This window comes from Sander vitreus, chromosome 3 (genome assembly GCF_031162955.1).
Source record: "Sander vitreus isolate 19-12246 chromosome 3, sanVit1, whole genome shotgun sequence".
Classification (NCBI taxonomy): Eukaryota; Metazoa; Chordata; class Actinopteri; order Perciformes; family Percidae; genus Sander; species Sander vitreus.
Genome location: NC_135857.1, coordinates 32,970,027 through 32,983,940, shown reverse-complemented (window position 1 = coordinate 32,983,940; position 13,914 = coordinate 32,970,027). Strand labels below are relative to the sequence as shown.

Here is a 13,914-nt window from a genome sequence, read left to right as displayed (position 1 = left end):
GATCTCCCAGCTCGATTATGAATGCTTGTAGTAGGACAGACGGTTGTCTTTGTGAAACAATTTCTTCTCAAAGCAAAACGAGAATTGCCGGTCAATCTTTTTCTCTCTCTCTCTCTCTCTCCCCCCCACAGCAGTCCAAGTACAAGGGCATGAATAAGGACCAGTGGTACAACGTCCTGGAGTTCAGCCGGACCATCAACGCAGACCTCAGTAACTACGACGAAGACGGAGCGTGTGAGTAGTTCACCGTTACAAGAAACTCCCAAACAAGTTTGATTTGAGTGGTGAATCCAACACTGAACTAAGAAAGCAGTCTTTCATTCAGACACAGAATGGGGGGGAAAAAAGGAATAAACTATTCCTCTATGCAGAAAACCCCCGCCCTATTCCCGCAGACCCTCTGCATCAAGTATGAATGCAGCTTCAGTAACTCGTCGTGGGTTGTTGAGTTGCTGCTGGGTGCAGAGAGGACGTCTCTCACTCAGCACAGCAGGAGTTATCTGACACCGCGTGATGTAACGCAGCTAATGTGACAGCTTCCTCTTTTTAGACTCTCTGGCTGTCTCCCGTCCCTCAAAGGTCAGCGCTGTCGAGACAGTTTACAGACCTTACCTTTTTTAGTTAAAAAATAAACCTAGCATGTTACGTGTTTCCAATGGATGGAAACTAAAATGATAGCACAGAGTTGTAACAATCGATGACCAATCACTTTTGCCATAAATGTACTAGGGGTGCATAATATATATCGACTCGGTATCGTATTCTCGATATCACGTTGCGCAATATTATATCGAAAAGTGTCGCAATAAGTACGCAATATTTAGTTTATTTTGTGGAGCGCTGCGTCCCGTCCGTTGGCTGTGCGGCTTAGTTGTGTTTGATTCAGAGCTTGAAACGCTGTACTGTAGTGCTGTCAAACGATTAAAATATTGAATCGCGATTAATCGCACATTTTTATCTATTCTAAATGTCCCTTGATTTCTTTTTGTACCTATTTATTTATTTTCTTTCTCATTTTAATGCTCTTATCAACATGGAAAAGTGGATCGGCTTGCTTTGTGCTTTTGTCGCCTGGCTTTAACAAGGGGGCTGAGAATTCACATCAGCTGTGTGCTCGGCCATCAAGTGGTATCTCAGACTGGACGTGCTGCGATGAGAGCTCAGTTCACAACGACCAAACACACACATCACTTTGGTCTTGTCAATGGAACCATTTGGCAACTTTTTAAAAGTAAACTTTCCATTCAGAATCTTACTGGCATCCATTTCGGAGTCTCACACTCGCCATCCACTCAAAACGTAACGTTAGCCTGCTACTCTTTGGCCGGCTAGCAAGCCCAAACAACAAGTGTGTGTGGCGTGCCTGTTGTTCTGTTTCCGGTCTAGCTAGATCCGGTGTGGTGTTGTAGTTTTTCTAACGTTACTAGTTGTTGCAACAGCATTTGAAAAAAACTACAAAATTTACCAGGCCAAAAAGAACGTTAATCTCGCGATAAGAAAATGGACGCCGTTAAAATGGGTTTGCGTTAACGCCGTTAATAACGCGTTTAACTGACAGCACTACTCTAATGATCCTGTTTCATTGGCCAGTTACCGTGCCACTTGCACATGTTGGTGCACGGGTCCACTACGTGACAAACCCTACGGAGCATACCACGTGACGTGTGTGTGCGTATTTCGACAGAGCGACAGTGTAAGTGAAGAAATGGATCGAGACAAAAAAAAAAAAAACGAGCAAATCATAGAAGGGAAAGAAAAGAGAGCGAGTGGAATGGAGCAAAAAGAACCCAAAAGTAAGAAGATGAGCGTTGCTCAGGGAGAAGACGAAATAACGGAGATTGAAGAGGAAACTTTAGTGGCCAAAAGTAATCCCGTCCCGCGTCTATTTCTCAGCGGTAGCTATCCCACGAGCCGTACGTAAGTCTCAGTGTGCACTATATTGTTGTGAATCTATTTTGATGCGACATGTTTAAAAATATCGAAATCGATATCGCAATATCACATTTTGACGATATCGTGCAACCCTAAAATGTACCACTGTTGACTATTTATGGTAATGGTATGGTAGTTTATACCCAAAGTGCAGGATGGAAATGACTATTTGTGTATGTCCTGTTGTCCTGTTGTTTGGTGTGCAGGGCCAGTGCTGCTGGACGAGTTTGTGGAATGGCAGAAAGCGTGGTCGGCATCGTAGCAGACGACGTCACGGCACCAAAAAGAGGATAAAAGAGAGGGAGAGAAAACACAAACCACAACCACAGGAGGAATCTCTGTCATTTAAAATGGAAAAAAAACCTGCAGTTTCAGATCCCACCTAAACCCTTTGACAGACTTTAACAATTCCCACACACACACATGGACGACAGAATCCTCCCTCTGTGGGGACACTGGCATCGGAGGCCTTTCTCTCACTGAGTAGACGTTTTATAGTAATAATTTGGAGAAAAGAAAATGTTCTTAAAATAAGAAAACACACCCAAATGAACTGAGAGAAGAGCTGTGGAATTTATGCTTTCTTGATAATTATTTTTTTCCCATTTTGTGTCTTGTTTATAGATGTTTTCACAGTAATAAAAAGGAAATGGAAGTTTACAAAGCTGCTTCTTAATAATTGGTACAACTGTTAAGTTTCATTCACCAAACACGTAACTCTACATAATTACACATTGTTCACATGTATCAGTCATTTATAGTCAGTAACATTGCATCCTGAAAAAGATATGAAGGGGTAATTTTGGTATTTGTCAACCTGGACCCTATTGTCCCGTGCGTTGGTGTCTACTGTGAACAGAATATTCCATATTGGTTCAGTATTGAGCGAGACGGCTGCTCTGAAAGTGCTGTTTTTTGCCACCGACAGGCTCAGACGATTATTTTAAGTGTCTGACAACATTTTGGAAAGGATCCTTACAGAGCTAGACCTTTTTGTTGAAGAGTTAGATCCTTTTTTTTTTTTATATGGAACAGCCCCGAAATCACCATCGCCAAACCCACCAGACTCCATTAAAATACCAAGTCATTTTATTTAACGAAAAATACAATTCAAAGTCGAAAGCAACAAAACATCTTGGTTCATCTTTCCACTTTTCCAACAATCGCTACTCTGGTTTGGTTCAAATGAACTCTTCATTTACCCATTTACACCTATTTTGGGTTTCTACTAGAACATGTTTACATGCTTTTAATGTTGAAAAAAAACATTCTTTTACTCATAATCTGTCTGAATATACCTGTAATCACCCTCTGTCTGAAACGCTCTGTTTAAGCGCCTGTCTCTTTAAGCCCCCCCCCCCCCCTCCCGAAAAAGCCCAGTCTGTTCTGATTGGTCAGCGTATCCAGGTCTTGCACATCTGCGTTCTCGGAGCCTCTGCACCGTCATTGCAGCCGGGGAATAACTGTAGCGGCACTAGATGGATGGATGGAGTTGTGACATCACAATCATACAGGAAGTCCTGACGGCTCGTTTATAGGCACAGTTTCTGAATACGGGCTGTGTGCATTTCTCTGTGGATTGGGCATTTTGATACTTTTTTTTTTTTTTTTTACAGTATTTATACATACACCTTTATAATAACAGACATGAAATCTCACTTTTTACAATATGGGACCTTTAAATGGAGTCTGAGTTTGGCGATAGCGCTCTCTGAGCTGTTTCATGTTCAACAAAAAGGATCTTACTCGTTAACAAAAAGGTCTGTAGGGATCCTTTCCATAATATCTGAACCTGTCGATGGCAAAAACAGCACTTTTAGTGGACGGAAATTGAAGGTGCGCAATTGCCCACGTAGCAGCTTTCTTCGCTGTTGCCGACTGCAGCAGTCTCGCTCAATGCTGGACCAGTTTCAAAGACTGTTGTTCTCATCAGTCACTTAGACACAAAAACATATGAAAATAGGGTCCAGGTTGAAAAAACAAAAACAAAGCTTTATGCTTTAAATCAGATTGATAAAGCTGAAGTGCCAACTGCTGTATTGTATCAGCTGAGCGAACACAAGCAATCTATAATAATGTAACTTTGCTTTCTATTGTTGATGTACATGCCGACATGGTATATTTAAATCAGTAATATTGTAAATATGTATTGATTGCAGTGATTCAGTTTATAGCAAAGGTATATAGGTGATTGTGAGCTTAATGGCAGCAAGGCGTTGATATTCAAATCCCATGAAAAGTTCCATGTACTTTGGTTTACTCCGTACTTTCTGGCCCTTTTAACTCCTCTGGCGTGTTGTCATTATTTTGTCCTCCCCCTGTTATATCTCCATGTGGAAGTGTGGCTTCTCCTCTCTCTCCTCCCTCCCCGTCTCTCTCGTGTCCAGCGGCCCTCCAGAGGCGGCGGCCATGATGGCGTTGAGGCGCGTCAAAGAGAGCGAGCGCTGTTTGAGCCTGGGGGCGGGGCCCGGCTCATCGGGGGCGGGGTCTGGCAGGTGACCGTATCGCTGGCCGTCGTCGTCGTACTGGTACAGGCGAATGACGCGTCTGCGACGCCCAGGGGAGGACGAGGGTTCACCTCCAACTCCTGCTTTGGCGCCATTTTTCACGGTGTCCTCACTTCCTGTCTCATGGTCTTCACTGCAAACGTCTGTCTCTTCTTCCTCCTCACTTCTCCTCTGTTCTCTGTCATCTCCCTCCTCCTCCTCCCTCCTCTCATCTCTCCATTTCTCAGTATTTCCTCCTCCCTCCTCTTCCTCCTCACTTTCCCTCTCTCCATCCTCCTTGCTCCTATTCTCACCTCCCTCCTCCTCCCTCCTCTCATCTCTCCCTTTCTCAGTATTTCCTACTCCCTCCTCTTCCTCCTCACTTTCCCTCTCTCCATCCTCCTTGCTCCTATTCTCACCTGCCTCCTCCACCTCTCCCTGCCTCCATTCTTTCTTTTCCTCCGTGCTTTCTCTCCCATCTTTCTTCTCCGCGTCCTCACTGCACTCCTTTCCATCTCTTCCGGTTGGACTCCCTCCATCTTCCCCTAATACATAAAAACCTCTGAACTGTCTTCCGTCCTCTGCCTCCACATCACACCTTTTGTTCACCTGCGTCTGCTGCTCCTCCTCTTCGTCGTCTTTCACGTGGTCACATGTCTCCAGGTAGGCCGTGGTTTCCCCCGGCTCCTCCTGTCGTTTCTGCCGGAAGCTTCTCTGAGGTTTGTTTGGGGGAGATGTGGTTGTCGACGAAATCGGCGTCTCCGCTGTTGCACTATCTGCCTCGTCATCGTTCTGCGCCATCTCAAAGGCCTGGTCGCCGTACGTGGGCGACAGGGTTGTCACGGTGACCCCAGTGCCGTGGCCCCGTGTGTCAGTTGGGCATCGTTTCCGTGGTGATTGTAACCTCGTAGTGACTACCCCTAAACACCTGAAGAGGAAACGGTGCAGTGTAAACTTCTTGTATTTAGGATGTCTGCTCTACATTTGTGATCATTTCTGACGCAAACATGAGGACACAAGAAAACACAACGCGTTACGAAAACTAAACGCGTTACGAAAACTAAACGCGTTACTTTAAAAACTAAACGCTGCACGTAAAACTAAACACATTACGAAAACTAAACGCGTTATGAAAACTAAACGCTGCTACTGAAAACTAAACGCTTTACGAAAACTAAACGCGCTACGAAAACTAAGCGGCGTTACTAAAACTAAACGCATTACGAAAACCAAACGCTAAGCATTACGAAAACCAAAGCGGCGTTACGAAAAACAACACGCTATGAAAACTAAACGCAGCATGAAAACTAAACACATTACGAAAAACTAAACGCTGCTACTGAAAACTAAACAAGAAAAACTAAACAAGAAAAACTAAACGCGCATTTACGAAACACAACGCTGCTACTAAAACTAAACAATAAGAAAACTAAACGCGTTACGAAAACTAAATGCATTACGAAAACTAAAAGCATTAAGAAAACTAAACGCGTTACAGAAAACACAACGCGTTACGAAAACACAACACGTTACGAAAAACTAAACATTAAGAAAACTAAACGCGTTACAAAAACTAAACGCGTTACTGAAAAACAACACGTTATGAAAACTAAACGCTGCACGTAAAAACTAAACACATTACGTAAAACTAAACACGTTACGAAAACTAAACGCGTTACTAAAAACACAACGCGTTACTAAAAACTAAACACGTTACGAAAAACTAAACGCGTTTAAAAACAACGCGTTACGTAAAACTAAACATTAAGAAAACTAAACGCTGCAAAAAAACTAAACGCGTTACCAAAACAACACGTTATGAAAACTAAACGCGTTACGAAAACTAAACACATTACGAAAACTAAACACGCGTTTACGAAAAACTAAACGCTACAAAAAACACAACGCGTTACGAAAACTAAACACGTTACAAAAACTAACCGCGTTACGTAAAACACAACGCTGCTACGAAAACTAAACGCTATTACGAAAAACTAAACGCATTACGAAAAACTAAAAGCGTTACGAAAACCAAACGCGTTACTGAAAACAACACGTTATGAAAACTAAAAGCGCTACGATTTAAAACTAAACACATTACGAAAACTAAACGCGTTACGAAAACTAAACACATTACGAAAACTAAACAAGAAAACTAAACGCGTTACGAAAACTAAACACGTTACGAAAACTAAACGCGTTACGAAAACTAAACGCGTTACGAAAACAACACGTTATGAAAACTAAACGCGTTACGAAAACTAAACGCGTTATGAAAACTAAACGCGTTACGAAAACTAAACACATTACGAAAACTAAACAAGAAAACTAAACGCGTTACGAAAACACAACACGTTACGAAAACTAAACATTAAGAAAACTAAACGCGTTACAAAAACTAAACGCATTACGAAAACTAAACATTAAGAAAACTAAACGCGTTACAAAAACACAACACGTTACGAAAACTAAACATTAAGAAAACTGAACGCGTTACGAAAACTAAACGCGTTACAAAAACACAACACGTTACGAAAACTAAACATTAAGAAAACTAAACGCGTTACAAAAACTAAACGCGTTACGAAAACTAAACGCGTTACGAAAACTAAACAATAAGAAAACTAAACACATTACGAAAACTAAACAAGAAAACTAAACGCGTTACAAAAACTAAACAAGAAAACTAAACGCGTTACGAAAACCCAACGCGTTACGAAAACTAAACGCGTTACGAAAACAACACGTTATGAAAACTAAACGCGTTACGAAAACTAAACGCGTTACGAAAACTAAACAAGAAAACTAAACGCGTTACGAAAACCCAACGCGTTACGAAAACCAAACGCGTTACGAAAACTAAACACGTTACAAAAACACAACACGTTACGAAAACTAAACACGTTACAAAAACACAACGCGTTACAAAAACTAAACACGTTACGAAAACTAAACGCGAAAACAACACGTTATGAAAACTAAACGCGTTACGAAAACTACAACGCGTTACGAAAACTAAACACGTTACAAAAACACAACGCGTTACGAAAACTAAACGCGTTACGAAAACTAAACACGTTACAAAATTACAACGCGTTACGAAAACTAAACACGTTACGAAAACTAAACGCGTTACGAAAACTAAACGCGTTACGAAAACTAAACGCGTTACGAAAACTAAACACGTTATGAAAACTAAACGCGTTACGAAAACTAAACACGAAAACTACAACGCGTTACGAAAACTAAACGCGTTACGAAAACAACACGTTATGAAAACTAAACGCGTTACAAAAACACAACACGTTACGAAAACTAAACACGTTACAAGAACACAACACGTTACGAAAACTAAACATTAAGAAAACTGAACGCGTTACGAAAAACTAAACACGTTACGAAAACCCAACGCGTTACGAAAACCCAACGCGTTACGAAAACCCAACGCGTTACGAAAACTAAATGCGTTACGAAAACTAAACGCGTTACGAAAACCCAACGCGTTACGAAAACCCAATGCGTTACGAAAACCAAACGCGTTCACGAAAACTAAGCGGCGTTACGAAAAACTCAAACGCGTTACGAAAACCCAAACGCGTTACGAAAACTAAACGCGTTACGAAAACTAAACATTAAGAAAACTAAGCGGCGTTACGAAAAACTAAACATTAAGAAAACCCAACGCGTTACGAAAACTAAATGCGTTACGAAAACTAAACGCGTTACGAAAACCAAACGCGTTTCGAAAACTAAACGCGTTACCAAAACAACACGTTACGAAAACTAAGCACGTTACGAAAACTAAACAGCGTTCACGAAAACTAAAGCGCGTTACGAAAACACAACGCGTTACGAAAACTAAAGCGCGTTCACGAAAACTAAACACGTTACGAAAAACTAAACGCGTTACAAAAAACACAACACGTTACGAAAACTAAACATTAAGAAAACTAAGCGGCGTTACAAAAACCAAACGCGTTACGAAAACTAAACGCGTTACAAAAACACAACGCGTTACGAAAACTAAACGCGTTACGAAAACTAAACGCGTTACAAAAACACAACGCGTTACGAAAACTAAACGCGTTACGAAAACAACACGTTATGAAAACTAAACGCGTTACGAAAACTAAACGCGTTACGAAAACTAAAGCAGCGTTCACGAAAACTAAAGCGGCGTTACGAAAACTAAACGTGTTACGAAAACAACACGTTATGAAAACTAAACGCGTTACGAAAACTAAACACATTACGAAAACTAAACAAGAAAACTAAATGCGTTACGAAAACTAAACAAGAAAACTAAACGCGTTACGAAAACGCAACACGTTACAAAAAACTAAGCGCATTACGAAAACTAAACATTAAGAAAACTAAGCGCATTACGAAAACTAAACATTAAGAAAAACTAAGCGGCGTTACAAAAACACAACAGCGTTACTGAAAAACTAAACATTAAGAAAAACTAAGCGCGTTACGAAAACTAAACGCGTTACGAAAACTAAGCGCGTTACAAAAACACAATGCGTTACGAAAACTAAACGCGTTACAAAAAAACACAACACGTTACGAAAACTAAACATGCCTTATTGACATTAAGAAAACTAAGCGGCGTTACGAAAACTAAACGCATGTTCAGTAACTAGGTAAGGACTACTAGCCAGTCATATGCGCCTGCTCTACCCACTGAGTCAAACCGGCCACGATTCTTCTTCCTTTTTGTGAATTGCGTTCCCTTCCCTTAGCGCCGGTGGTTAAAGGGACACTTCTTTCTTTAACACAACATCCTGTTCGGAGACTTCACTGACAAAAAGTCTTTCAAATAACTGAGCAGATTTTGCTTGCAGTATGGATAAAGCTGAGATGTATGGGCCCTGAACGCACCTGAGAACATGAGTCCTGCTCAGCGCTCCGGCGCTGAAGCCCAGCACAAACGTCAGCAGCACCGATGCCGCTACCGCTCCTGCAAACTGCCCGTCTGAAACACCTGATATGGAAGCAAATAAGAGACACCAGTGTTTGAATTTTATCAGCCACTGAACACCATATTTTACTTTGAAAACCATGTATCTAAATGTACCTGTTTTGAATTAAAATACATAGTTTCTTGATTTGCAATTTCAAAAGCTGGATTTGGAAATATATGTTTCAATGGTCACAAATTCAGATTAAAAAAATCAAGTTTCAGAAGAATTAAAAATAGATTCAGGTTGCTTAAATGCAATAAGTCAATTTCAGATCTACAAATTCAATGTTCCAAACATACTACTTGGCCACCACCATGCCTTCAACAACTCCAAATGATGCAGTAAGAGCTTTGAATGTAACGTTATACCGTCACTAGTCTCGCTTTGCCAGACCCTCCTCCAAAGCGTGCTGGAGGACGTCTGGCTACTCCACATAGCACTTGGGATGAGAGGAAAACGTGCTCTGGTTTATTGGAATTTCTTTAAACCAATCGCAATCGTCTTGGGCGGCGCTAGGCACCAGAGAAAAGCCGCGGTGCCGCTGCAAAATAGTCTCAGGAAGGAGCTTGTTTTGGTGGAACATGTGTACGTTCAAAGGTAGTTTTAGTCGTGCAACAGAAACCTCAGATTGGACAGATAGTCTAGCTAGCTGTCTGGATTTACCCTGCAGAGATCTGAGGAGCAGTTAACCATAGTCCTCACAAATCCACCGGAGGTTAGAACACCAACACAAAGAAAGAGGAAGGTAACGGACATCCGGCCTAAATGAGTGAAATCTGGCATCAACGGAGCAATCCCGGAAGTGGAACGTCGAAGATATAGATTATACCGCCACCTGTGCATCGCCCAAACGTTCTTACTGCTTTCTCTCATCAAAGTCTCTTTCGTACACTCATTAGACGTTTAAATGTCCACGTACATGTGCACAAAGACCCTTAGATGTGTAAAAATTACTACCTTTTGCGCTTTGGGGTAGGGGTGCAAGAAAAAATATTCTGCCTAACAGTGCCTAACAGTGCCTAGCAGTGCCTAACAGTGCCTAGCAGTGTCTGACTTTTTGCTAGAAGCTAACAATGTAGCTATGGCTGAACTTTGGCTACTTTAGCATATAAACATTAGCTCACTAAGAACCTGGGAACCACAATCCCAAACTGGCAGTTTGATTTTCTGTGTACTGAATTGTTTACCTAAAGTAAACTTCTTTGACTTTTATGCACATCATGTCTTTTTTTAATTATTAGTTTTTCTAAAATTATACTTTAAAAGAAATCCCAATATATTGTAATATATTGCAATATATTGAATCGTGACCCACGTATCGTATCGCCAGATTCTTGCCAATACACAGCCCTACTTTAGGGGCAATCGCTCAGAATAGGCAGCATGAAAAGACCGAAAACTGCGTGAAATCGGATGTGTCCAGATAGATACACCGCGAACGGTGTCCAAACATGGACACAGTTACGTCAAATATTCAGTGGCTGTTAAAATTCCAATACTTGTGTCTCTTATTTGCTTCCCAGGCCTGTAAGAATTATTAAATAATTGTCTAATTGTCAATTATAATGAATTATTTTTTACATAATCGCGGTTTCTTTGTTTAATCGCAATTAATTGCTAACAAGGCGTTAAGGCGTTAAGGCGTATGACTGGTAGTTGTTGATTTTGTTTAGATATGCCAAATTGTAATTATATAAGTGATTATTGGTCGGACTATATATTTGTATTATTATTTAAAATTGTTAGTTGTTGTCTTAGCAAAAAGGGAGATTCAGTTACAGTTGAAAAATAGTTTTATGATTATAACGAGGTGTGGTTTAGGCCGGCGACAGGCGTTTCTGTTGCGTGTCAGCTGCGTGGCGTTTTCTATGTCTTTTCACACCAGAAACGTGTCTGACGCGGCGGCGCTGCTGCTGCTAGCCTCGTCTGTACATGTTTCCCATTGATAATATAGTATACTTCATGTTAAACATAAATATAGACTGATCTGATTACAGCAAAGACAACGTCGGCAGTATTGACGGCAAATTAGGCTACAGAATATTTGGTTCTGTATTGACAGGTGCAATATTAGAAAATCGATAATTGTTTATTATTATTTTTTAAACGACATTTATATCTGCATTTATGTCAAAACCTCGTGACTATCAAACATCAACATGTCATTTATTAAATGACATATAAACATCTTTTCCTATTCTATGTTACGCGTTTTCGGCGCGAGCCGCTCCTGAGACGTGCGTGTCCCGCAGGCAGTGTGTAAGCTCTAACCTGTTACCATGGAAGCCCAAATATAAACGGACACGCCACGCAGCTGACACGCTCGCGCCACGCAGCCAGTGTGAAAGTTATTAATTATCTGGGTCACATAGAAGTGATATAACCAAACGATGGTTATTATCTCTGTTTCCTGCTATGAACTCCTGCTAAGAAACTGCATTATCCTGTCAAATAAAAAAATGAATCCTGGAATTCATTCAAAAATAGTATTTGTTAAAAACATTTTTATAAATGAATGAACATTTTTAAATCTGACTGAAAGAGACAATTATATTGTTAACATTTTTTCTTTTTTGGGGGCATTTTAGGCCTTTAATTCCACAGGACAAATGAAGACATGAAAGGGGAGAGAGAGAGGAGGGAATGACCGGAGTCAAACCCGCGGCCGCTGCGTTGAGGAGTAATATATATCTATATATGTGTGCCTGCTCTACCAACTGAGCTAACCCGGCCACAGACAATTATGTTGTTAATTGCAAATATTTCTGGGACAATGACTTTGTTACAGCTCTATCCATACCTGCCTGCCTCTCCTCCACGGGCCCAGCATCCCTTCTGAACCTGAACGCATCACCCTGCCTATATTCGGGGTGCTCTTGGTTCTCGGGGCCGACATGAAGCTGGTACGGCCACAGCGTAGCTCCCTCGGTGTGCTGCAGGAGGCAGTAGTACAGGCCGCTGTGTAGGACGCTGCTGTTGGGGACCACCAAGCTCCCGTCAGGGTGCATGAACACAGGGTCCAGTTTACTGTGGAACCCTGAGGACTGGACGTCTCCAAAGGGGGTGTGCCAGTACTGCACCTCACCTACACACAGCGGTGGAAGAAGTATTCAGATCCTTTACTTAAGTAAAAGTACTAATACCACACTGTAAAAATACTGTTACAAGTAAAAGTCCTGCATTGAAAATGTTACTTAACCCTTGTGTTGTTGTAGTTTTTTTTTTAAACTAAATTGCCCAAAAATAACAACCGATCTTCGCAGGTAAAATCAATGATTACTTTCATTGAATTTTGGGATTTCAGTTTTATAGCATTTGAAAAACAAGTTTCAATGGTTTCAAAACAGTCTCCTGACTAAACTCTGACAAATAGCAGCTTTTTTTGTATGTTTTTAATAGTAACTACATATTTGTGAGACATTTTACAGATGCCAGTAGGAACCAAACTGCTGATATTAATGCTGCGTTCCAGGCGACACGTAACTCGTGTTTTCACGACCTTCTGCCCATGAAAGTGCCCTGGAACGGCAGTCAAACCCGTAACTTACTCCCCGTGAACTCAGATCGTTGTACTCCCAGTTACAGTTTTTGACGTCATACACACATAAACAACAATGGCGCCCCCTGTTGATGCTGTACAGACGCCGGTGATTAACAGAGAGAAATAGACATAAAAAGGCAACGTGAAGTAATTCCGCACATTGTAATCAAAACAATACACGTACGATTGTGTACTACTACAGGTTATGTTTATTAAATGAAGCCCAAAATATGTCGCCGAGTAGAAATCGCTAGTATCAGCATGCGCTAGCTAACGTCAATGTTAGGTAGCCGCTAGCTAACGTTAGCTAACGCTAGCTAGAAGGGTTTGTCGTAAAGTGAAGTCGTAACGCAGCATTAGTCAAATTTAAATAGGATGACAGTTGTAATGTTAGAGATGTAATAGTTTTGTCTAGAGCAGAGGACGGCTTTCTCCGGACTCCTTCTGATTTCAGAAGAAATACAGTAAATGGAATTGCTCAGGTGTGTTGATCCTCTTTACACACCTGCGTTGGTTCCGTCTCCACAGTTTAACGTCAGCTCTTCCCCTGGATGACCTTTGACCCTGCGGGTCGGTGCGACGGCCGGAGTGGCCCGGCCAATAGCTGCTCTTTCTGGATTCGCTGAGGCGGCCAAAAGAGCTGTGAAAGTTAACCACCTGGTTAACATTTTGAACCTGCACAGGAAACAAGAGTCAGGAGTGTTTTTATGGTGCGAGTGCAGTAAAATGACGCTGTGACAGCTTCACAGCTTCGCAGCTTTTTACCCTTGTCTTATCACCTGTTCATTTCATTTGTGGTTTTTATTGTCCTTTAAAGGTGTCCCATAGCCTGACGTCGTCATACTGTGATACCGCTCCATTGGGCGGTGATTATGGGGCATGTTTCGATTCCCATGAAAGAAAATGCCTCTGCACTCAATTGGATAGACCTACAACCAATCAGAGCACCCCATCTTCTTAGCGACCATCGGGGCCAGCTGATATATTA

The 13,914-nt window shown here is 41.4% G+C and overlaps 1 protein-coding gene across 2 annotated transcripts in view; it reads left to right on the top strand.

Annotated features, from left to right (window-relative positions):
• The window catches only part of dcun1d5 (DCN1, defective in cullin neddylation 1, domain containing 5 (S. cerevisiae)), a 13,674-nt gene extending 11,078 nt beyond the window's left edge, over positions 1 to 2,596 (top strand). For both annotated transcript variants that reach the window (XM_078247064.1, XM_078247063.1), the window contains 2 exons: positions 132 to 234; positions 2,139 to 2,596. In XM_078247064.1, coding sequence (XP_078103190.1) covers positions 132 to 234; positions 2,139 to 2,194 — 159 coding nt within the window. In that variant the 3' untranslated portion in view covers positions 2,195 to 2,596. The remainder of the gene's footprint in view (positions 1 to 131; positions 235 to 2,138) is intronic.
• Positions 2,597 to 13,914: the final 11,318 nt, after the last annotated feature.